Source organism: Eulemur rufifrons, chromosome 10, assembly GCF_041146395.1.
Source record: "Eulemur rufifrons isolate Redbay chromosome 10, OSU_ERuf_1, whole genome shotgun sequence".
Lineage (NCBI taxonomy): Eukaryota > Metazoa > Chordata > Mammalia > Primates > Lemuridae > Eulemur > Eulemur rufifrons.
This window is the reverse complement of record NC_090992.1, coordinates 28,786,646-28,813,118: the sequence shown is the minus strand read 5'-3', so window position 1 is coordinate 28,813,118 and position 26,473 is coordinate 28,786,646. Positions and strand designations below refer to the sequence as shown.

The 26,473-nt window shown below is 43.1% G+C and overlaps 1 protein-coding gene across 8 annotated transcripts in view; it reads left to right on the top strand.

Moving 5' to 3' along the window:
- GRIA1 (glutamate ionotropic receptor AMPA type subunit 1) overlaps window positions 1-26,473 on the top strand; it is a 298,964-nt gene that overhangs the window by 134,377 nt on the left and 138,114 nt on the right. For 7 of the 8 annotated variants that reach the window (XR_011235114.1, XR_011235113.1, XM_069484333.1 and 4 more), the window contains 3 exons: window positions 14,240-14,479; window positions 17,360-17,544; window positions 22,383-22,436. Coding sequence is in view for 6 of the 8 variants with exons in the window: in XM_069484333.1 (XP_069340434.1) it covers window positions 14,240-14,479; window positions 17,360-17,544; window positions 22,383-22,436 (479 nt within the window). In the remaining 2 variants the exon portion in view is untranslated. The remainder of the gene's footprint in view (window positions 1-14,239; window positions 14,480-17,359; window positions 17,545-22,382; window positions 22,437-26,473) is intronic. The other variant, XM_069484336.1, reaches the window with a different exon arrangement.

Below are 26,473 nucleotides of genomic sequence, written 5' to 3'. Positions count from 1 at the left end.
AAGGAAGCTCACAGTCTAGGGTCAGGCATAGTAGCTCACACCTATAATCCCAGAACTTTGGTAGGCTGAAGTAGAAAGATCGCTTGAAGCCAGGGGTTCAAGACCAGCCTGGGCAGCACAGCCAAACCTTGTTTCTACAAAAAAAAATTTTAAAAATTAGCCAGGTGTGGTGGCACACACCTGTAGTCCTAGGTATTCAGGAGGCTGGGGCTGGAGGCTTGCTTGAGCCCAGGAGTTTGAGGCTGCAGTGAGCTATGTTTATACCACTGCACTCCAGCCATGCAAATGCTAAATTATAGACTACCAAGATAAGTGCTAAGAGAAAAACTGCACTAGAACCTTAGAATAGGAATTAATGAATTTTTTCTGGAAGGATTAGAAGGCTTCCCACTGGAGTCAACCTCTGGCTGGGGTCTAGAGGGATGTGTAGAAGTTTTCCAGGTGTGAAGGGGCATTTTTTAGGATACTGTGCAGAGGTGTGGATACCTGGAAGGAAATGGTTTACTACATGCAACAGTGTGTTTGGGGCTCAAGTGTTTGGAGGACTGTTAGGAGTGAGTCTGGAGAGGTGAATTGGGGCCAATGAGGCTCTCCCTTGGAGCTCTCTGTGGGTGAGTTATGCAAAAGCAGAAAAACTGGTACATTAGTTTTGTTTTCATGTTTTTCTCAAATGCTCTCACCAGTTCCACATTTTGCATGTGCCCGAGCCTTCTACTCCCTCCCCTCCTCCTTGCTTACTGTTTTCCCCAGAATTAATTTGAATCTCAGTGCTTCACCACCACACACACACACACACACACACACACACACTCCTGGAACTCGTAATTTTAGCAGGGACACACAAAAAGAACACGCTGGGATAGTGAGAAATGCTTTTATGCTCAGAATGTCTTCCAGAATTCTGTTACTTAGGAGGAGCTGCTTCCTGTTATGTTTTGGGAAACTTAGAAAAGTGATTCAAATGTTGGTACAAAGGGAACTAAATGCTGGGTAGTGGGGAGCATCTTGGCAGAGAAGGCAGCTAAGCTTTTGCTAAAGAATCTCGGGTAGTGGAAATTGTTCAGGAGACCTGAGTTCCAGCTCCTGGACTGGGCAGCACGTGCTCTCTACGTTCATGCCTCAACGCCCCTGTGTAGAACAGTAATTGAGAAAATGTGTACAGTCACGGAAGTGAGTGCTGGAGCTAACTGAATCTCACTTCTTTTACAAATGAGGACAAGAACTCCCAAAAGGGAAAATGACTCGCCTAAGGTCATACAGAGAACCAGCCGCTTGCTCGATTATTCATTCATTTACTCCCTTCAGCAAATAGGTTTCTGTGCCTTCCATGTGCCAGGAACTGCTCTAGATGGTAGGAGTATAGTGGTAAATAAAGTAAACATGATTCTTGCCCTAATAGGAGAGATCAAATTAAACAAATAAACAGAAGATTAAACGAAATAAAGATAGAGATAAGGTATGATGGAAATAAGGTGGTGCAATAGAGAATAAAGGAGTGAGATGGGTATTTTAGAGAAGGTGTCCCTGAAAAGAGAACATTTAAAGCTGAAGTCTGAAGAATGAGAAGGGGTCAAGCCACTTTAAGAGGGTGGGAGGGGTTGGTGTGGTGGCTCACACCTGTAATCCTAGCACTCTGGGAGGCCGAGGCAGGAGGATCATTTGAGCTCAGGAGTTCGAGACCAGCCTGAGCAAGAGTGAGACCCCGTCTCTACTAAAAATAGAAAGAAATTATATGGACAATTAAAAATATGTATAGAAAAAATTAGCCGGGCATGGTGGCACATGCCTGTAGTCCAAGCTACTCGGGAGGCAGAGGCAGGAGGATTGCTTGAGCCCTGGAGTTTGAGGTTGCTGTGAGCTAGGCTGATGCCACGGCACTCTAGCCCGGGGAACAGAGTGAGGCTTTGTCTCAAAAAAAAAAAAAAAAAAGAAAGAAAGAAAAAAGAAAAAGAGGGTGGGAAGATCTATCGATGGGAGAACAGTTGATGCAAAATCTCAAAGGCAAGAAAGTTGGGAGTCTCCTGAAAGGTAAGATAAAGACCAGCAGGAAGCTCTAGCGGAGGGAGTGTGTGCTGGTAGCAGACCTGGGAGGAGAGACGGGCAGGGACTAGAGCTTGCAGCCTGAGATTTCGAAGTGCCCTTATAGGTCCATTGATTGATCTCACACCCCTATCAGAAAGGAAAGGCAAGTACATGTTCATAGCAAGGCTATTGGCCAAGTATTTGTTTTAAATGCAGTTTTCTCAGCATGCTTTTCTGAGACCACAGATGACAAAAGCAGAAAGAAAAATGATTCAGCTTTTCTTCACAGCTCTAGAAATCAGCTGAAGGCAGGGGTCAGGAGTGAATTCAGATATAGAGAAAATGGGATTTTGTTTGTGGTGGTGTCATTTGGTCTTAGAGATCCAGAATCTCTTGTGTTCTGTAACCTTATCCTTCATGTTCGTCTTTCACCACCTCAATGAAAACACCCTAAATGGAAAATGAATTTCACTGATTTAGGGCTCCTGCGGCTGTCACCTGTAAATTTCAATAAACCTTTGCCTTGATTGACAGGTTCTGACCAAGTTCATGGGCATGCATTGCACTGTAATAAGCTTGCTGCTTGGCTTAGGAAAACCCATTTGCATGGATGATTTTCATAGGAAAAGAATAGCAAATAAGAAACAAAAGATTTTTTTTCTCTCCCACTTGCCCAGGGAATAGGAATTAAGATAGCCAAAGAGAGAGTCTGGCTTCATTTAATGAAGGATTTACCTGGTGTATCCTGCAGTGAGGGTTGCTTTGTCATTGCGGGGATCAGGGTGACTGAGTCAGAGGGAAGGGAAGCTCTGAAGCTCTTTCCCACAACCCCTTCCCTTTGGCTAGTGTTTGAGAATTATGGCTCACAGGCCAAATCCAGTCCAGTGACAGTTTTGCTAAATAAAGGTTTATTGAAACACAGGCACACTTATTTGTTTACATATTGTCTTTGGCTGCTTACAGCATTGAGTAGTTGTAACAGAGACCATATGGTTCACAAAGCCTAAGATACTTACTGTTTGGCCCTTTGCAGAAAAACTTTCCTGATACCTGGCATAGATACCTGATATAGAGGATCAGAGTGATGGCTCTGAAGTTGGAATGCCTGTGTTTGGATTCTGAATCTTCTACTTAATGGTTACATGACTTTAAGTTAATTAGCCTCAGTTTTCTTTCTTTCCTTCTTTCTTTCTTTCTTTCTTTTCTTTCTTTCTTTCTTTTCTTTCTTTTCCTTCTTTTCCTTTTTTTCTTTCTTTCTTCTTTCGATAGGATCTTGCTCTGTCACCCAGGCTAGAGTGCAGTGGCCCAATCATAGTTCACTGTAACTTGAACTCCTGGGCTCAAGCGATCCTCCCACCTCAGCCTCCTGAACAGCTGGGACTACAGGTGCTCACCACCATATCCAGCTAATTTTTGTTATTATATTTTTTGTAGATGGGGTCTCACTATGTTCCCTAGGCTGACCTTGAACTCTTGGGCTCAAGCAATCTTCCTGACTCGGCCTCCCAAAGTGCCAGGATTACAGGCATGAGCTACTGTACCCTCCATAAAACGGGGACAATAATTATATCCCTATCCCATGCTATCAAATTAGTATTACATGAGTAATTCATGTAAAGCACTTAGCATAGTACCTGGCACATGGTACTCTGTGGGGGCTGTGATTATTATGCAGGGAATGAAAGCTCTGGTTTGGGTTGGTGGACTTTCAGGGGGTGGGGTAGCATGGTTTAAGTCATGGCCATGGAGTGGGACAGACCTGGATTCATACCCCAGCTCTGCCATTTACCACATGAAGGACTCATGGGAGACTAATTAATCTCCCTGAACTTTAGCTTCTTCATGCATGAAATAAGAAAAAGATATTAGACGGTTATTATGAGGAGTAAATGATAAAATGCTTGTGAATTAGAATAGGATGTGGCATAAACACTCAATAGGTGGTATAACTGCTAATAAATAAGAAGAGTGGTATTTTTCTAAGTAATGCTAGCCACCTGGAACAGACAGGTAGCTGGAATTCTCCAGTGTGCCAACATCATAGGAGGCAGGAGGCTCTAACTTCTGGCTAGTGATACTTCTGACACAAGATATTGCATATTCCAAGCACACATAGATTAAACAAACTTTTAAGTGGAGTTGATCAGATAGTTGTCTAGTAGGAAGCTTTTTTCTAGGACAATATACCCTCAAAACCAGGTATTTTTTTGTACTAACCATCTCTGATCCTATGACTGTTCAGGGCAGACATCTATGATGCTACGGCTCAGAAAGGACAACCTACATATGTTGTGTCATTATTTGGAACTCCTAAAAGAGGCTCTTCCCAAAATAACGCATGGGTCCACAATGATGCCAAGCAGTTTGCCATGCAGGGTGAAAATGCCCTCATTTTGAACCCATTCTGCATCCTAAGTGTTGAGTTATGTAATGGGGTGTGAACCTTCTCACCTAAGGAGCACTGGCTAAGGAGAATAGGTGTTGTGGGTGGAATATATTAAGGCTGGCTGGGTTTCAGGGCCAGCCCAAGAGCACAGCTCTCGTTCTTTGTCGGCCTAAGCTGACAGGGAGTAACCAAGTTCATTGGGCTGAAGCACAGGGTGGTATTGTGTATCTCCCAGATGTAAGGATGCAAGATGGTCAACCTAATATAGAAAAACATGAAACAAGTAACATCACCAAGCATTTTTGTTTGTGCCTAACCAGCTCTGTAAAGGATACAGTGTATATACTAGAAAAATGATAGACTTGGAGGGCCTCTTCCTTCAAGGAAGCTTACATCTCAGCTGCAGGTGAAAAGATGTCAATACACAAAAAGTTACTTGATAGTAGAAGAGAAAATAATGAGTTCATCCAATGCAAGAAATGACATGGAAGAAAGATGGGATCAATTGTCAAGAATAGTATCCACAGATTAATAGTGGTGCATTTGCATTTGTTCATTTATTCTTTCATTCACTCATGTACCAAAAATACGATGTAGTCATTATGAAAATCCCTCTGGGGTTGTAAAGAATAATATAGCTTTATGAAGGCAGAGGCATCATCTATCTTATTCACCACTCAATTTTACAGTGTCTAACCCATAGGGGAGAGGCAACAAGAACTGAATTAGACATAGCTCCTTACTTAATACTCAGCGTTTAAACATATGTGACATTTATGGAGCTCCTAACACGGTCTGGGACTTTAATTTACACAATACTAGCAAATAAAAACTTGGTAGACATCTGTTGGTTTGATATGCTGAACATGCTTCTCTTCTCTGCTCACAGCACCCTTATTTTCCTCTTGCTGCCGTCTTCATACGATAACTGCGTGCTCTGCTTCCCTTAACCCTGAGCAAGGCTAATCTTGAGCTGTATGGAGCAGTTGTCACAAATGGCTGGAATAATGGTGACACCCTAAAGAGTCTGTCCATCACATCCTGACATACAGATTCCCAAAGCGTCTGCAATTTCTGTCTTCTCTGAGGCTCATCTTTTAGCTGGAACTCCCTCATATCCTTCCAAAAAAAACGCTTTTTTTGTCTTAAATTAGCCTACATGGATTTCTAGTCTTATAATCAAAGAACCTAAACTAATAAAGTACGAGTGCTAGATAAAAATTGATAAGAGACACACACTGCTATGTGCATTCAAAAGCAAGAAATAGACCTTTAGTGCATAGCGAGGGTTGGGGAGGCATACGGGCCTTCATGGAGGAGGTGGCATTTGAGCTGAACTTTTAAAGAATGGAAAAGATTTGAAGAGGAGGAAGGCAGGAGGCAGGAGGGCTGTGCAGGCTGGAACAAGACAGCATCCACAGAACAGCGGCATCTACACTGGAGCCCAATGAACTCACTGAGCATCCCATGATTGTAGCCCATCACACTTAAGTCAGAAGATGTTCCATTTCCCATTTTCCAAGTTATTTCACTGAGTCAGAAAAACTTTCCCCTCCACTGTGTCTCTCAGCCATGTACCGGTGCTGTGGGATGTTAGAGTTCAAAGGTCTTGTGAGATCAGCTAGTCCTGACCTCCTCAGACCAGGGTGAGCTCTGCAGAGTACCCAAGCCACACATGATGTACCGGATGCCTTAGAGGAGGGTTAGTTTACACAGAGAGTCATATGATCACTTTCTCTTCACCTTCATCTCTATGCTTTCCTCCTTTCTTGCTATATTATGTCCACAAGGGCCTTCTTTCTATCTCTCAAGCTCATCAGTCTTGTTCCTGAGCCTTGTTCAGAGCCTCTGTTCCTTCTGCCTGAAACTATTTCCCCAGTCCTTGGCCTGGCCAGCTCCTCCTTAGGGTTCATTTCTCAGCTCAGTGCTAGTGCCACAGAGAGATCTCCCTGACCATCCTGTCTAAAGCAGTCCTGCCAATCACTCACATCCTCCCATTTCATTTTCTTTATAACACCTGTGGTCCAAAATGCTCTTATTTATTCACATGTCATCTCTCTCCCATCTCTAGATCCTGAGCTCCATGAGAGCAGAGATCTGTCTTCTTATCCAGTGTTGCATCCTGCTGGCACCAGCCTGCTGCCTAGCATACACTGCATGCTCAGTGAGCTCTTGTTGGATGGGTGGATGAGTAGATAGAAAAGAAAGTTAGAAGAAATAAAAACTTCCCATCTACAGGACTACACATCCCCAGTGAATACAAATTCTTGCTTATAAAGACTTCACCAAAAAAAAAAAAAAAAAAATAGTTTGAGAACCACTGATTTAGTTTAAACTCCATTGTCCAGATGGGGGAAATGCAGCCCAGAGCAGGGAAGGAGCTTGTTCACAGTCCCAGATGTGCTTCTTTGCATTTAGTTCTTAAGAATGATGTCAGGCACCTGAAGAGTTCTGCAGTGGATGCTGCAGTCTGTCACTCTGTTTGCCCTTGCCCTTGCCCTTGCCCTTGGTTTCCTATGTCAGCCTGCCAGGTGAGTTTAAATTCCAGGACCACTGAAGCCAGCCTATTCCTAATTCTTCACCTCGAATGCAGTGTCATATCTTGTTGGCTTTCAGTACCTAGTAATTAATACTTATGTTTAGTAATAAATACACAAATCTGAGCAGGGGAGGATGCATGTCCTCTTCTCATCTCCTTTTGCAGCTGCCTTCCAACTGGGCTCCAGGGGATGGGTGATAAGAGGTCCCGAGAAGCTGGGATGCATCCAGAGCCAAAGTGAAATGCAACATTGACATAGTCAGTGACAACTTCTCCAGTCCTGGCAGGGCTCTTGGCAGTCTGGTCCCTACCCCCCTCCAACTTTGTGCCACACCTGAGCCCAGTCACACTGGCATTTCTGGAGTTTCTCTAATGTTCGCTTTTCTCTCTTACCTCAGTACCTCTGAATAAACTGGTCCCTCTACCTGGATATAGACACAGGTGCTTAGCACCATGCCTGGCCTGTACTAAGTACTCTGTAAACACTGGCTATAGCAGCAGGGATAATCATTATTCTATGGTTGATCCCCCTATTACTTACTGCAACTACCCTTTATTTCCTTTAATACAGAGCTTTCTGAACTCTTGTGTAAGCTCTACAAAGGAGAACATGTCTGTCTTGTGTTATCACAGTATCCCAACTGTCTGGCAATAGTTTCTGGTGCCCAATAAATATTTGTTGAATTTAGCAAATAAAAAAAAAATTTATATAGTACGTGACAGAGAAGCCCTGGGAGTGTCTCAGAATCCTAAATAAATGTGACATTTTTTTAGAGGGATTAGGGACAATTTATATCTATTATGGTAATTCTTTGCATGTCAGTATTAGATCTAGGATGCAAGAAATTATAAAAAAAAATGGATTAAAGGGCACTCCTATTGGCCTCTGAGTGATTAGAAAAAAGAGTCGCGTTTGATGTCACATTAGAGTCGGATGATCAACAATGAGATTCCCACCAGTAAGGGTAGAATTACTCAGGGAGGAGGATGAGTGCCTGGAAACTCTTCCGATGCATGCACACTTTCTCTCTCCCTCCCCCAGAATGAAGCTGTCCTGTCACCTCATTATCCACTATTTATAACGAGGCTGCCACAGTTCCAGAGACTCAAGCCAGGAACCAAGGAGAAAGGTAGATGTGAGAAGCCTTAAATGAAGTGACAATAAAAAAGGAGTTGCTAATATCAGGAGTTCCCTCCCTGGGAGAAAGCTGTCAGGGCCAGTGCCCAGGGCTGGGAGATTTATTGATACTAAGTGGATGGTGCCCTAACCAGGAGTGATTATCAAAGAGGTCTGAGTGAACCGAGGATGGAGTTGGATAGCCCGCACCGTGCAGCGTGTGGGTTTTCCTGCCCTGGCTGCTTCCTGCCCTCCTGCCTCCCCAAGAGGGAATTCCTGGCCTCGTTTTTCACTTGCGCTGATTGTTGGATACATTCTGCTACAGAATCTCTTGGAGGCAGGGACCTCAGAATCTGACACCCTGGCAGGGTTCCCTGAGTGCACTGTCTTTCTATCTCTGCCAGGTCTTTGCTGCCACTGTATGTTCTACCCAGAATCATCTTTATGCACATGTAGCTGTACTAAACCCCCCCTCTGAGCTGAAACCTGCTTATCATTCAATGTCAAAGCCGGCACTTCCTCTTGGAAGCCTTCTTTGAGGTCCCCAAAGGCTAGGTTAAACGTCCCTGCCTGCTGAACTCATCCCTGACGCAGCATGTAGACTGAATTGCCATTGCCCAGTTGACTGTCCGCCTCTCCCACTGGCAAGGTGACAGTCCTTATGGTTGGGGGATTGCCTAGTTTCCTGTTGTATCTCCACTGCCCAACTCAGTGTCTCATGCTGGATGTCAAACGCTGGGTGATGTGTGCATGGGCAGATGGAACAGATGTGTGTGTATATGTGCTCTTCCTGGGGATGGGAGGGGAATACATCAAACAGATCACCCAATTTAATTTTTTTATACATCAACATACCCTGATGCAGAAATACCTCTGTATCTGGCATCAGGGGAAAGCAGTGTACTACATGAGAAGATTCTCCAGAAACTGAAGCTGACACACGTGCCAAGACTGTTTCTGACATTCATGGCATATCACAGACATGAAGTGCTCAAGCCCTGTAGTCAGACTGGTAGAGGCCACATCTCAGCTTTGCCTTGTGCTGCTTCTGAGCCTCACTTTCCCAATTTGCAACCTACCTCATGGGATGACAGGAGTTAATGCAAGGAAATGTCCTTGGCACAGTGTCTGGCACTTGGTAAGTGCTCAGATGTCAGCTCTTATTTATTACCCTCAGAAAGCGTTATGTACACCAGCGCTTTCTTAAAGGAGAACACTGCACATGGTCCAGCCTGCTGTGACTCAGCATCGACATCATGGGAGTCTGTGCTCAGACGAGCACACAGCAGAGCCCTGATTCCACTTTTGAATGCCCCGTCTCTTCCCTCCTGCTTGTCGTCTCTGACAGCACAGTCTCCAACTCCAGCTCCCTTTCTGATCTGCTCTTCTCACCTACTCTCTACCGGGTAACTCATTCACATGGCAGGTTAAAAATCGTGTCTATAATGAAACTCAAGACTCCAGATGCATCTAGCTTGAGCACTGGGATATTGTTCCAATAGAATCCAAGAACTCAGAGCCTTAACCTGCTTTCAGGGCTTGAAAAAGTACGCTAGAGGTTGCTAAAAGTTTGACCAGCGCATAGCTAAAGTGATGTCAAATCAGTAAACATTTTCCAATCAATTAGACTAGAATTTGGAATGTTGGAGCCTGAAGGGGTGTTAAATATAACAGAGTCCAAACCATCATTTTACAAATGGGAAAACTGAGGCCTGGGAGAGTGTGGATTAACTTAAGGCTATACTACTACTCCACAGTGATACACCCAAGAACAGAATCCTCCAGGTGTTCTGGCATCTGATGTAGTAATGATACTTTCCTACAGGATCATGCTATCTCTTTTTCTTCTCTTCCCCCCAACCCCAGTCTTCAGTATTTTGTTTTTTATTTCAAAATATAATATTAAGGGGTTACAAATGTTTTTGTTACATGGATAGCTTTTATAGCGCTTGAGTCAGGGCCATGTGTGTGCCTACCACCCAAATCTCTTCTGATTGACTATTTATTGTAACAGATTCAAAGTAGTTATAATGCCTTACTATTAATTCTGTTTCTCTACATTTATTCTGTCGCAGGCCTTGGGCGAGTCTGTCTGTCTGTCTCTCTGTTGTTTCTCAGGTTTGGATGAAATATGGAGACAGCTTGACAGTCAGACACTGAGCACCTCTGAGAGCCAAAGTCCACTCAAGTAAATCCAGGCCAGGGTACCTCCAAGCCATGCTCTCTTAGGGAGTGGTGGGTAAATGGATCCTCTTAGCCACAGAGGAGAAAGCACTCAGTTTAAGGGAAGAGAGATTTGCAGAAGGGAAAAAGAGGAAGATGACCTGAGGGAGAAAAATTCTGGCCTCCTGTGTGTCTGAGCATCTGTCATGCCTGCCTGCTCCCATTTCTCCCACCCCAGCCCACCCTTTCCTCCTTCACTTCTAAAGTCCTAGCAAGAAACACCACTGATGAGAGCCCCCAGGGCCCAACTAAATGTGTGAAACCAAGTAGATGACAGAAGGGAATAGATCTGGAACAAAAAAGATTTATATCCCATAGTATAATATTTCAGTGCAGTAAGGGGAGAGAAGAGAGCCTAAAAATACTGTAGAGAGCATATTATAATATTTTAACAAGGTTTATGGGCTCCCCACATACACTTCACCCTGTAAGATAGATTGTGCATTTTGACAAATCTATATTTAACATGGGAGAATAAGATATGATGTATGCTTCCTGGTAGAGAAATCATATTTATGGAAATCTTGATTCGAGTAATTACAACAGACATTTAAAGGCAATACCTATTGTGGGCTATGGACAGATAGAGTGTCCTCATCAGGGTGAAAGAGAAAATAAAAGAGCGTGAGTATGGAGGACAAATAGCTACCTTGGAAGTCAGCTACCCAGGACAGGACAGCAAGAGGTCCCGGCGACTCAACGGTCATCTCTGTCTGGGTGCAGCTTTTCCTTGTCCCCTCCTGCAGGTCATGTGACCCTCTCACCAAGCACTTATCAGCCATTTCATTCACCAAGTATTTAAATACCTACCATGTCCTGGATGCCCTGCTGGCTTTGGGACACAAACAAGACCCCTATTTTTAGAGAATTTACATTAACCCAAGCAGCCACAAATATATACGAATCAACCAAGAAAATTATTTCAGATAAAATGGTTAACATAGAGAAAATAAGACAGGATGATGTGATAGAGACTGATGAGGGTCAGAAGAGGAGGTGAGGTCACTACCGAGAAGAGGTGATAAAGGAAGACCTGTTCGAGGAGGTGAGATTCGAGTGGAGACACAACTGCTGAAAAGGAGTGATCTTTGCAGAGAGATAAGGGAAGAGCAGGAAGGGAAGAGCTAGTGTGAGTTTCCCAGGCAGAATGAGCTCGGAGCCCCGCGGAACAGAGCAAAGGCCAGTGTGACTAGAGCAGGGAGTGAGGGGAAGAGTGGTGTAAGGTAGGAGAGGTCAGAGGGGCAGGCTACTCGGGCTCTGTGTCATGGTCAGAGGTTAGGCAATTTTCCTGTGTGCAATGGGACACCTTTGAGAGGTTTTGCATAAGGAAGGGAAACAATATGTTTTGGTGTTTTGTTTGTGTAATTAATAAGATTCCTCTGGCTTCCTCTGGGTAGAGAATGGATTATGTCGCTAAAAACATAATGCCATATAGCTCAAGGCCATGAACACAACCTTCAGATACCACGAGGGCTGTAGAGTGGGTTAAGAGCAGGAATTCCATGAAGTTCTGTTTTTAGGAAGTGGCCAGTCAGTGTACCAGGTACCTCGAGAGGTAGTGAGTGCCCAGTAACTAGAAGTATGCAAGCAGATGTTAATGATCACCTATCAGGTTTCCTGTGGATGACATGTTGGTTTTCAGTGGGAGTTTCACAGATGACTCAAGTGGCTCAGCTGAAATCTTTAAGAGATGATGATCTTTGAGGTACCTCCTTTTTGTAACAACCTGGATGGAACTGGAGATCATTTTAAGTGAAGAATCACAAGAATGGAAAAAACAAACACCAAGTGTACTCAATACTAAATTGGAACTAATCAATCAACACTTATGTGTACATATAGAAGTAAAACTCAACAGAAATCAAATAGGTGGGAGAATAAATTCACATCTAATGGGTACAATGTACACTATCTGACTCAAACTGTACAAAAGCAAATTATGTAACCAAAATGTGTGTACCCTTATAATTGTGAAATAAAAAAATTTAAAAAGAGAGATAATGATGATCTTTCAAGCCCACTATCTCTAGAGACTGACTGAGAACTGAGACCACCATAGACAATTGGGTTCCAGTGGTTAATTGCATCCTTTAATGCAGCATGGACCAAAGGATTTTCAGTAACATGTTAAAAGTATTCACCAAAAAGGGAAGTGAGAGCAAATAGATTTGACAAAATCTGGGTTAATGTTGAACAGAATTCCTCACAGTCTTTTATGTAGCTTATGTGCAGTATGAAACTCCAACACAAGGACAGAGTGTGTACCATTTCCCAAATTTATTTGACCAAAGAAGGATTTTCTTTTCTAAGAAGTATCTTGTGGGACTAAAGTTTCATGGAACATATCTGGGCAATGCTCACATAGCATAATTTGAAACCCCATACACACAGGCAGTGTGGGATTATGGGAGCAGGTGAGTGTGATAAAATGAGCAGAAGATCTAAGAGTGTCAACTTTTTTTTATCTTAAAAGAAAAAATTGATAATACCTAGCCACAGGGTTGTGATGAGGACTAAGACCCCAATATATGTGAAAGGACTGCAAAGCACTCTAAAATACTGTTCTTGTGGTGAGGATGACTGACGTCCTCACCATCCACACTGGGAGAGTAATTTTCAGGCATTGAGGTTGGCCTTGGGGTTGGGCCCCTCACTGGGGCAAAGACTGCGAACTCTCGTCCTGTTATCACACAGCAAAATAAAGTTTAGGAGCTAACTGACCAGCAGTTTGATCCCATGACTTTGGTTTCATTAGCACTGTACTCTAACCAGCTATGTAACCACAAACCAGGGTTAGTGACTGCACTGGGATTCTACAAAACAGGTCCTGGGGGGATGTTCACACAGCTGAGCTATTACTAGGGCTGATACACTGGGGGGCCCGAAAACCAGCTAGCACAGTACACAAACACAAAGTGAACATCCGCAGAGAAATGTACACTGAGAGGTAAGAGCCAGGCTGGGAAAATCAACGCTTGTTTGGTTTTTTTAATCATGTATCAGCAACAATAACTGGAAGATATTCCTCTTTCTGTAAGCATCATTTTATGCTTTGCTTTGAAGTAATGGACAATGTAATGGAAAGATCACTGGATTAAGAGTCAAGATATCTGCCCAACTCAGATATGTCCTAGCTGTGCTATTTTGAAAATGTTCATTAATTTTCTAAGCCTTGGTTTTTTCCCTTTAAAAAATGACCGAGTCAGGCCAGGCGCGGTGGCTCACGCCTGTAATCCTAGCACTCTGGGAGGCCGAGGCGGGTGGATCGCTCAAGGTCAGGAGTTCGAGACCAGCCTGAGCGAGACCCCGTCTCTACTAAAAATAGAAAGACATTATATGGACAACTAAAAATCTATATAAAAAAAATTAGCCGGGCATAGTGGCGCATGCTTGTAGTCCCAGCTACTTGGGAGGCTGAGGCAGTAGGATCGCTTAAGCCGAGGAGTCTGAGGTTGCTGTGAGCTAAGCTGACGCCACGGCACTCACTCTAGCCTGGGCAACAAAGTGAGACTCTGTCTCAACAAAAAACAAAAAAAAAAAAAAAAAATGACCGAGTCATCGCTTTCTTACCTTAACAGGGTCACCGTAGAGACACAGTGAGGTAATATATGAAAATGCTTTGTAACGTGGCTACTATAATTAATAACCATGACAACATCTGGAAGGTGATAGGCACCTAATAAAGTTGGATTTAGACAGATGGATGGAGATGGTTGGACAGATGAATGTGTGAGTGGGATGGATGGATGGATGGGTTGGATGGACAGTTGTATAGTCGGTGAGTTGAAAGGATGGATGGATGGATGATAGATGGATGGGTATATTGCAAGATGATAGATGGATGGATAGGTGATGGGTTGGTTGGATGGACTAGTGGACAGACTCACTTTGGAGCCATCTGACAGCTCGTTCACAGCATCTTCTATCCATTAATCCTTCTTTTCTCTTCTAGTCTGTTCCCAGTTCTCCAAAGGAGTCTATGCCATCTTTGGGTTTTATGAACGTAGGACCGTCAACATGCTGACCTCCTTCTGCGGGGCCCTCCACGTCTGCTTCATCACGCCGAGCTTTCCAGTTGACACGTCCAATCAGTTTGTCCTTCAGCTGCGCCCGGAACTGCAGGATGCCCTCATCAGCATCATCGACCATTACAAGTGGCAGAAGTTTGTCTACATTTATGACGCCGACCGGGGTAAGCCAGGGCTTAGGGGAGGGAGACTATCGAGAGATGGAGAGAAAATTACCAGCAGGGAGGAGACTGATGCCTCACTGCCTCCTTGAAAAGCATCAGGGGCATGGTCCAAAATGCTTTATGTCAGTGGACTTATTTTTTGGTAACTAATCTCTAATTCATGGTGTGGGGACACATTCTTTGAGAGAGCAATCCTTTTAATGCACCATGTCACTCTACAGCTCACCAAGCTTCCATAGCTCCTAAGTCCAAACTCAAAGCCCAGGAACCTCAATTGACTCACTCACAGCTCATGGCATGGTTGTTAGAATGTGGACTCTGGAATCAGACGGACCTGGGTCTGAATCCTAAATTCTTTCCTCTCCAGTTGCTTGACTTTGGGCAAAGCTTACTCTGCCTCAGCTTCAGCATTTATGTAATGGTGATAAAATTCTCTATGCCTTCAGTTACTCATCTCTGTAATGAAGATAAAAACAGTCTAGTGTTGTGAAGACTGAATGAGGTAGCTTACTACAAAGTCAATTCAGCGTTCAGTGCCTGCAACATAGTAGAAACCGAGAATTCTTTATATATGTTAGATGCTATCATCATCATCAGCATCCCTCTCTGGGCTTCTAATTCTCCCTCCTTGGAATTTTACATCACATTTTACAAGTGTTTCCTATACTTTTTTCTTCTCTGTATCTGTACTCATGCTATTCCAGATTTCTGGAACTCACTTCCCTTCTCAAATCTGTACACGTAAATCCTTTCTCTCTTTTGCAACCTGCTCACATACCACTTTCTCTATTCCCTGATTGTCTAGATGGGAACTCTCTTCTTTTTGCTAACTCCTGTGGTGATTGTCTGGTACCGTCCTACCTTCCCCTTGTATACTAAAGAGTCCTGTAAGAGCTTAGTCATTGTTGGTGTAAATAAATGAATGGGTCACACAAGGCCTGGAAGCCGAGGGCTGCATTGATGTGCTTTCCTGCAGGGAGTCTTAGAAGACTTCTGAGTAGGAAAGTGGCTTGTGAAAGTGTTTTTTCAGGCAGTTAGGCAGGCGTTATTCAGATGGGCAGGAGCTGGCAGAAGGAGAAAACAAAAGCATCCTATTCTCTTCCGTTTCCCCTTCCCACTCCCTATTTTGATGATGTCCCTTCTTAGCCAGCAGCCATGGTGGGGGTCACCTGGAGAAGATCTACTTCAGGACGGCCTTGTGGCATAATGAAGCTTGAGGCCTGGAAGTGATAAAGCTAGAAAAATGTAACCTTGCTTGTGGGGGGTGAGCTCTGGGGTGGGCAGAAGCACCCACATTCTCAAAAGGGCTCCACCTACCTCAGAACTCAGAGCTCTGCCATCTGCAAGCTGTGTGACCTTGGACCAGTGGCTCAATCTCTCTGAGCCTCAATTTCCTCATCTATAACAGAGGGATAATAATAGTATCTACCTCACGGGAGTAAGTGAATTAAAGAGGGGAAAGCTGGTCGAACAGCACCAGACACACAGTAAATTTTTAATAAATGTGAGGCTTAACACACCAAATAACTTGGACTGAGAAAGAAACAAAGATAGGAAGGCATAACAGAATCAACCTCTAAATGATTCCTGAGGCCAGGCACTGTATTGGTCCCTACCAAAGGGATTAGCAGTGTTACAGAAAGTCAGAAATGACATACATACAAAATATTGATTAATAATGCAAGAGCAAAATAACCATCTGTGATAGGCAGAATAATGATCCCCTCCCCAAATATGTTCATGTTGTGATCCCCAGAACCTGCGAATATGCCTTTGTTACATGGCAAAGGGAAATTAATGTTTCAGATGGGATTAAGCCGGCTGATCAACTGACCTTAAAATACAGGGATTATCCCAGATTACCTGAGTGGATGCAATGTAATTACAAGGGTCTTTAAATGTGGAAGTTGGAGTCAGAAGAGTCAGTGCCAGGGTGATGCAATGTAAGAAAGACCATCATTGACCTTGAAGATGGAAGGGGCTGAATGCCAAGGAATGCAGGCAGCCTCCAGAAGCTGGAAAGACAAGAAAATGAATTTTCCCCTAGAACCTCCAGAAATCAACACAGCCCTGCTGGCACCTTGATTTTAGGCTGGAGAGACCTGTCTCAAATGTCTGACCTCCAGAAGTCTAAGTCGATAAATTCATGTTGTCTTAATCTACTAAGTTTGTGGTGATTTGTTATATCAGCAGTAGGAAACCAATACACCGTTTAAGTCTCAGAAGAAACAAAGCAGTACTGAGTAATGAGCTCTTCCACCCATTTAGCTATAAATCAGAAGAGAGTAGTTCAATTCAGTATGCACTTATTGAGCACCTACTGTATGAGAGACAAGGTACTAGGTATTAAGTTCAATATTATATTGAACATTCACACATTTGATTAACAGTTATTAAGTGTCTATTTAGATGCCGGGTTGGCACATTTAGTAAGCAGTTGCTGAATGCCTTATATAATAACAGCTAACATTTGTGAAACCCTTCAGGTATCAGACTGCCACGTATGAGACATTCTCATTTAATCCTCAAAAACGACACTGTGAGGTGGGCATTCTTTGCATCGCCACTTTACCTTTGGGGAAACTAAAGCTTGGAGAGGCTAACGAGCCTGCACAAGATCATTTAGCCAGTATGTTGGATTTGAGCCTCAGATTATGTTTTTGATCACTAATTCTCTGACTACGATGTTCTAGGAACAGAAACACACAGCACCTGACCTCTCGGAGTTCAGACTCGCACAGTCAGAGCGAGCTGGAGCGAAGCTTGGTGGCGGAGTGGGGTTAGGAGTAGACAGGCAGCGTGGGTGCCTGGTGGAAGTGGGGGTGCCTGTGGATCCTGATGATCTGCCATTGCTCTGTCCTCCCCTCACCCCACTTTCAGGCTTGTCCGTCCTGCAGAAAGTCCTGGACACAGCTGCCGAGAAGAACTGGCAGGTGACAGCAGTCAACATTTTGACAACCACAGAGGAGGGATACCGGATGCTCTTCCAGGACCTGGAGAAGAAAAAGGAGCGGCTGGTGGTGGTGGACTGTGAATCGGAACGCCTCAATGCTATCCTGGGCCAGGTGAGAAGGACAGCAAGGGCTCGGGGTAGATATGGGAGATGATCTAGAAACAGCAGGATGCATTTTTGCCTTGGGTATTAGAAAGAGGGTTATAAAGAGGTTTCTTGATGAGACTAGATACCCTCCATCTCACATTCTCTAATCCAAAAAATGTAATTTTGGAATTTTAGGAAATAGCACAAACAATAAAAACCTTGACATAGGGCTTCAAATGGTTCTCAGATTGGTTGACCAAAAATTTACCTTCAGTGTTTCCTTTTATTGTTAAGAAATGAATGACTTGCATTTTAGAGCGTATGAAGTGCTATCACATTAGGAACGCAGGCTGCAGTGCCAGATTCCTGGGTTCAGCTCTGGGCTCTGTCACTCACTGATCAGCGTTTGGCATCTCACCCCTTTGGCCCACTGACCTGTTTTAAGTCCAAGGAAGCTGCAGCCACCCCTCTTTCTACTGTTTCCTCGAACACACTCTTGTCTCTGAGAAATTGATTGATTGGACTTTCTACTATATGAACAGGCATTGTAACCACAACAGTTTGCAGCCAGAGGTCTCTAAACTATGGTTCCTCTGGTCCCAAAACTACAGCATATGCCCACCACAGAATTAGCAGGCCTTGGTATAGATGTCTTGTCTTTTAAAGTACATTTATGCATTCGGATGAGCTAGCAAGGAAGTAGATTTTGCAATCATTTTTAAACTTTTGAATAAATGATGGTGGTTTTAGGTACTTGACAACATGACAAAGCTTGTTAATGGCCCTCAAGACCTCTGGGAGCCCCACAGGGAATCTCAGCACCAGCTCAGCAATCACTCAGAGTCCTCAGCAACAGAGCAGGGGGAGAATGTCAAAGTCATGGATTTTTAAGGCATTAACTGTTCCACTTTATAAAGTGTGGATTTGGCTTTTACTCTAGGAAAGAGAAACCAGCAAAAATTGTTTCCATTGCTATGGAAGTTCTCTGGGATAGAGTCAGGGGTTTGGATTCTAGTTTTTAAGTGAGGCAGCATAGGGTAAAGGTCAAGAGCAGAGATAGAACCAGGCTGGCCTGGGTTCAAATCCCAGCTCTGGTATTTACTGGCTTTGTGACCTTGGGCCACGTTTTTCATCTTTCTGCATCTTAAGTTCTTGAGCTATAAAATGGGCATCATCCTCCTCCTCATCATAGTCATCGTTAGAGGGCGGTAGTGAGGATTAAAAGAATCTGGCTTCCTGAGTCACTTCCCTCTTTGGGCATAAGTAAATTTATCTATAGAACAGGAATGAAGGCCTCTGGTCTGTGAAGCTGGTAAAAAGATGAGATGAGATAGGAGATGGAGAAAATGATAAATGATAATGAAGTATTCTTAACAGGCTGATGATCTGTCCTATGTTGTTCTGTGGTGCAGACAACAGCCATCAGTTGTATGTTTTGTGGTATACCAGACGCCAGGCCAATCCCTCTCCATGCATAATCCCATTTCATCCTCACATTAACTCTATCAAACAGCTTCTATCAATCCCCCTGTTTTAAAGCCGAAGAAAAGAGGGAGTAAACTTGCCCACAGCTAGCGTACAAGAAAAGCAGGAATTCAAACCCAGCACAGTCTCCCTCTAGGGCTCAACCTCTTTAAAATGCAGTGTTTCTGCCTCTGCTTCTCTGTAACTAACTCCTCTGTCAAAGGATAAACATGTGTTTTATAAGGAAGCGACTTGTTTGTATAGATGTTTTAGATTATAGCATGTTAAAATTTTTTAATTGTTTCATTCTTCTATTCTGAAAAACTCGGAAGGACTTTGTAGATCGCTTGATCTATTGCTTATGGTCATATTTTGCAGATGGAATGCCTGATGGTCAAATGGATCGAATGATTTGCCCAGACAACTAGTTAGTGACAGTGATAAGTCTACAACTTACATCTCTGACTTAGCCAGTCTGACACTCTTGTCACCATCCTGGACTTACACTATGTAACTGGGACCTTTTCAGTCTAATACAAAATGTTCTGCCTAACCTGAGGAAGGCGACAGTGATGGCAAATTCCAAATAGAGACTTAATTGTCTGTCTCTGTCTCCAGCCTCCCAATTAGAATCTAATCTCTATGAGGCAGGGATTTTTGTTTAGTTTGCCCCCCTTCTGTATCCACAGTGCCTTGAATAGTGCTTGGCACCTAATAAGTGTTCAATAAAATTTTTTGAGTGAATTGAAAGAATAAGGAATCAATGAGGACTCTAAGAAAGATCCTGAATGTGAGATAAATCTGGGTTTCTACAAGTAGCCATTTGGCTGGATAAGAAACTTTAAGCTGGAAGGAAGGGCATGCTCGGAGGCCCAGAGAGCCCAGGAGGGCTAAGGTTCATAGTAAGTCTCAGCAGGCGGAGTGGAGGATGCTGAGTATCTACGGGAGATGATGGCAGGGAGATAAACACACCATCCTGAATATCCTTGGAAACAATTCTGAAGAGTTTGGAATTTATTCTGTAAACAATGGGGAGTCAGTGAAGTTTTGTGAGCATGGAACAGGGTTATTAGAATATAACACTTTGTCAATAGATGACACCAAATTATATAATACTGTCATTAGGTACAGAATAAGTTAGAAGTGAGAATACACCGGGACCTCTCGAGGCCATCCATCACCTTGCGCTGTGTTATTGTCTTCATGGTGCTTCTCACCTGCTGAAATCTTGTTCATTTATCTATTTATATATTTACCATCTGGCTCCCTACTGAAAAGTCAGCTCAGCTCACTGAGGGCGCTGGGACCTTGCCTCACGTCTTCATAGTTGTATCCCCAGCACCTGTCATAGTCTTGGCATATAGTCTATGCTCAATAAATATTTGTTAACTAGATTCATTAATCATAGGAGGTTTTACAGAGGGGTTGACATTAGGGCTCAGCCATAAAGGATGCGAATAATCAGAGACATTGGGAGAGGCCATGCAGGGACTAAGACTGTGAATAAAGGCAATGCAGTGGGAATGAGCTGTGGAGTAATGGGGCCAGGAGGTGACAGACCCCCTGTGAAATTGTATAGTGCATTTATAACACCTTTCTCGGTTTGCAACCCTGTGTGCATGTATCTGTTTATTATGGACCTCCTCACGGTACAGTGTAACCTCTTGGAGGGCAAGCGCTATGATTGTTTCACTTTCCCTGCATTGCCAGCAATGCTTTGTACACAGCAAGCACTTAATAAATGTTTGTGAAAGGAAGGTAGTAAAGGAGGTAAGGTAGGTCACGGTATAGGTAGGTGAGTAGATGGATGGGAAGGTTGGTATTGGTTTGGCCCATGTGAAACTTCTAATTTGTATCAGTCAAAAGTCATCAGTCACCAGCTGTTTCCTGCGTTCCATTCTGTGCTCTCATCTTGCAGAGACCATTCTTCTCCATTGCCCGGATGTGGTGGGTTTTGAAATATCGTTTATTTGCTGTTTTGTGTTTATTAGAAGCTGAATAGGTTTTTGATAAAGGTATATCATTGCTGAAAGGGCAGCAAACCGTTTGACAAGAAGATGAAAAAGTAATGAAGAATTATTAATAAAACTATCTTCCCAGTAGCATTTGAGCTCCACGGTCTGGAATTTCACAATCTAACCACTTTTTCAGAACATTCATTGTATGTGCTTGCATTTAATTATTCTCCACATAAAGAAAAAAATGTGAGCCACTGCTGCACATACATCCAATTAAGGAGATGTCTGAATGTGGATTTGAATAACCTTGAAAATTTATTCAGTTAGAGAAGAAGCCCAAGTACTTCTCATATGTTTTATGTCTCTTGCAACTGTGCAGGGGGAGAGGCACCAAGCAGGGTATACCAACCCCAATTTGATGATTAAAAAAAAAAAGGGAAATAGATCAAGTTAATTTGCAGGCTGAGCGAGGGCTAGAACCAGGGTCTGTAGTTTTAACTGTTCCTTATTAGGTGGTGTGTCTGGCTACCCAAGCAAATGTCTGGGCAATTCTTTTCACAATTTTTTTTTTCCCGCCTGTGATGATTAGGCACATTCTGAATTCAGGAAGGAAGGGTATTTAGGGACCTCAGCTCTTAGTGATTAACCATAATCAGGCATCATCTGGAGAGGTTCACAAGAGTCAGGTCTCTGTCCTGATACTGCCACCAGACTACTATGGGATCTGGGCAAATCACTGTCCCTCTTAGGGTCTGAACTTCCCATCTGTACAGTGAGGGATTGGACCAGATGATCCTGACTCTCCCTCCCAACTTCCTAGTTAAGTGATTCAATAATGTCTGAGTATCCAACCAGCTTAGGGAGGAAGGCACAAAATTTAGGAAAAGAATGAACAACATTTGCATATGGTTCATGCAAGGGGTTGAAGATCAAGAACTGGGTTAGGGTCTTCTAACTGCCCATCTGACCATCCATCCACCCATCCTCCATCTGTCCATTCAAGCAGCAGATATTATCATGATAGTGACAGGGGATTCCACACAAGGTAAGATTTCCACCTAGGAAAGAATCTCCAGGTACGAGGAAGGCTTTATGGACGGAAGAGTGCAGTGAACAGCTGGGTCCTTGGGGTTATGATAACACCACTCTACTCCTAGAATCAGACAAAACTGATTTCCAATTGTGCATCTGCTACTTAATAGCTGGGAAACCTTACAGAGGTTATTTAATCACTCTATGCCTAGTCCTCATTTGTATTATAAAATAAGGACATTAATGATATCACCGTCATTGGATGGTTGGGATATTGTAGTTTGAGCATTTAGGAGAAGGCAGGGCATATTGTAAGCACTCACTTAGTGTCAGTTGCAATTGTTACTGTTGTTGTTGTAGCTTTAACTGTTAGTATGACTCATGAGTCCCCACCCATTGTGTTTCGTAGATTATAAAGCTGGAGAAGAATGGCATCGGCTACCACTACATCCTCGCAAATCTGGTGAGTAGAGCACTGCAGGCTCTCAGCTCGGGGTCTTCCCAGGTTTGGGGCCCTTGCCTGCTTCTGTGTTCCCTGGCTGGTGTGGACTGAGTGGATGGAAGGGGCTGTTCAGAGCTGCAATAGCGAGTCTTGGCAACACTAAATTCACCTTTTCCCCTTCACATGCTGCTCATCACACCACAGCACACTGTTCATGAGCCTCTGACCTTCCTTGGGAGAGAGCACACTGCTGGACAGGGCTTCATCGGTCATCATAATTCCAGCTTTAATTGGCTCTGCTCCTTGGCAATAAGGACAAAATCACCACATCTTAGAATGGACACGAGATGTCCTGATCCTGCTGTTTTTGACCCTCTCTTTTGACCCCAGTGATACTTTTACTATTCATAAATACAAGCATTTAAATCATAATTATATTAGTATTGACAAATTTTTAACTGGAAACAATTTTCCAGCATGAACAATATTATGTCAATTTAGTTTTTATTCACTTTTCTACATGGCATAGATAAGCATTGTCTTTTTAAAAAAAGTGTCTTCATTTTAATGTCCTGTAGTTCATTTTATTGAGCACAATTATTTTTCATATTACAGAGACTTGATTCATCAAATCATTTTGTACATATTAAATTTTACCTAGTAGCATGTCCCATTATTAGTTTTCTTTTGTGACCATTATTTCCATCAAGTCTATTTTTTCTGGGTCAAGTTTTGCACATCTACCTTTTTATCATAGAGTTTAATTCTTCCAGCTGTTTATTTCAGAGCCGAATGTAATTTTATTTTGTATTTAGTCCCATTCTTAAAGGCTTTATTGCGATATCATTTAAAGCATACAATTAAATGGTTTTTAGGATATTCTCAGAGTGATGAAACCATTACTGTAATCTATTTTAAAATCCTTCATCACCCCAAAAAGAAACCCCATACCAAATAGCAATCACTCCTCGTCACACTTCAAGCTCTCCTAGCCTTGGGAAACCACTAATATCCTGTCTATCTCTATGTATTTGCCTACTTGGGGCATTTCATATTCATGGAATCAAACAATACGTGATCCCACGTGACTTTTTCACTTAGCAAAATGTTTTCAAGGTTCATCCATGTTGTTGCGTGTGTCAGTACTACATTCCTTTTTTTGCCAAATAATATTTCATTTTATGGATACACTACATTTGATTTATCTGTTCATCAGTTAATGGACATTTGGGTTGTTTCTACTTTTTAGCTATTATGAATAATACTGCAAAATACTGATATTTTCTGCTTATTTCTGCTGTAAAGGTTATTAGTAAAACTAAGGCACAGGGTGCATAGATCTAAAAACATGACCAAAGCGTCCTGCTTTGTCCTTAAATTCTGTCCCTCTTTCTGGCCTCGTGACCAGTCTTCCACAGATCCCTGTCTTAGATTTCTTTCCTCTTCAAAACTTCCTTGCCCTAGCTGTCTCAATGTTTCAGAATTGGGACTGGAAATAAAAAGGGCTTAAATCCCAGATTCTTAGTGCTACAAGGGACTTTGGAAGTCAACTCCATCTAAATCTCATTTGCTTATAGGGAAACAACCAGCAATGGGGTGTGACTTGGCCAAGATCTCACAGGGAGTCAGCACTGGTGCTAGGCTCCTATCACCAAGGGTAGCAGGCAGCATCCAATGCCTTTCCTCCTACTCCAGGGCATCTCTCAGTGAGACCCTGTACGCTCCCTGCTGCTTGAGAATACACAGAACAAGGGTGGGGACATGCATAATTACCTCTCTGGGGCAAGGTAGAAATTACACATCGGTGTCCTTAGAGCCACTAGAAGACCCCAGGTAATTGCATCGCCAGCCTCCATCTGTTGCCCGGTGACCCTTCAGCCACAACATCACCAAGTCAGCCCCTTGGGTTCTGTACCCTTCTGATCTGCATTCTTCTTCTCACGTAATGAGCTCTCAAATCCTTACAACTGCCAGCTAATAGGATGCAAATTGCATATACCATCCAAATACAAAAGATTTGCATGTTCCGATAGATTAGTTGATAATTAGGCTTCAAATTACTAATTAATTCAGTTTGAAACATAGTTGAGTATGTGGTATGTTTTCTTCCCCCTTCAGAGGAATAATGCAATTTATAAGATGATAATTTTTAGAAATTCTGCCACATAATTAGCCTGCTGCTGCAGGGAACTGACCCGCTCCTTCAGAGTGTTTGTGATTAGGGTATAATTATAGAGTTAGGGGCCAAGGAAGCCTGTGAAAGATTTAACAAAAGGAGGGAGCTAGACGTTTATTTTGCAGTTCTTGCCATCCCCATCTGAATGCATGAGCTTAAAAGTAGCCAGCGGCATTTTTGTAGCAGATGGCTTTGGAGGGATGCTTTGGGGGTTCAGATAGCCACCTTTGGAACGCTGCTGGAAGAGAAGAAGGAAGAAAATTATAGGTCAGAGAGGAGAGCTTATGGACAGGGAGGAGAAAAAAAAAAAAAACACTACTTTTTGTCCAGATACCACCCTTAGCTAGCTTTGTGTTCTTAGGCAATGCTCCAGTCCTCAGTTTCCTTATCTGTCAATTGGGAACAACAGTTCCTACTCTACAAACTCACAGGGTCACTGGGGGAATCAAATATGTTGCCACATGCCACCAGGCTTTGAAAAGTTACAAGTGTTCTGCACAGGTGGAGAATTCTTACATCAGATATTAAATCCACCCATCTGTACATGTTCATATATTGTGTGTATGTACATATGTATATATATGCTTGCATATGTACTCATATTTTATACATATTTGATAGGATAGATATATATGTGTATTTCCATAGCATTGGTATGTTCATAACGTGATCCTGAACCATGCAGAAATTGGGAAGCTATGTCACTTTCTCATAGTTGCACCTGAGCCCTGGAACCCATAGGAGGGCTAAGCCCTCCACTCTGGCTGCCAGTGCTTCTCCATATCCCAGCACTGACACTATTAACTCCCTGCTCTGAAACTGTGGGTAGGGCAGACATCTGTAGCCAAAGCCCCCAGAGTTACAGTTGTTATCTTTGTGACGCACCAGAAGCAAACCTTAGACCAAACAAGTATTTTTCAAAACAGGACCTGTGAAGCTCCGTAATGTGTCTGCAGAGCCAGTGTGGGAAACGTGGCTCTAACAAGTAAATGCTTTCGTACCACTGTGATTACAAATATAAGCACCTAGACCATAGAGCAAATGGCCAGATTGTCAGCATTGATAATTAGAATTTCACTGGAATAAAAGCATATCTTTTAAAAAGTCTTGTAGGGAACTAGAAGTTCCCTGAGAATGTGTACAGCTTCCATCATACCCCAGTTCGAGAAATATTGAATTTGTTGGATGACATTGGCCAGTCTGGGTCATTTAGTGCCTCCTGGAGAAGTAATAACAATAACAGCAAAGTGACCTGGGCATAAGAATAGGAGGATCAGGCTAACCTGATGCCAAGCCACCTCAGTCCCTTAAACTTCTAATAAATGACAGGAACAATGGCATCAACTACAATTTATTGAATGATTGCTACATTCCAAACACTATGATAAACATTTAATACATTTCAGTTAGATCCTCACAATAGCCCTCAGGGTTGATACTATCCTCAGATGAAGCAATTGAGCTTCAGAAAGGTTAAGTGAGTTTTCTAAAGTCACAGAGTGTCTAAAGTGATGGAGCTGGGTTTCCCTTCCAGGACCATGGAATCCCGTCTGACTGCTGAGCAGGGGGAGGTGGGATGGGATGCCCAGGAAAGGGAGGGGTTGTCCTGGATGAGAGGGCTTGAATTTAAGTCTTGCCTAGGGTGGCAGTCATAGACCTGGAATTCAAACCCAGGCTCTCAAATTTGTATTGGACGTCTCTTCTGTTATACACTGATGGATTTTTTTTTAATTGTAATTTCTAGTGTAATGGAGGCTGAGGGAGAGGTGATGGGGTCAGGTCATCCCAGGTCTTGTTGGGGTACCTGAAGACCAGGGCAATCAGCCATTTCTGCCACGTGGTTGCAGATGAACTCCCATGGAATGATAGACGTGGAAGTTTT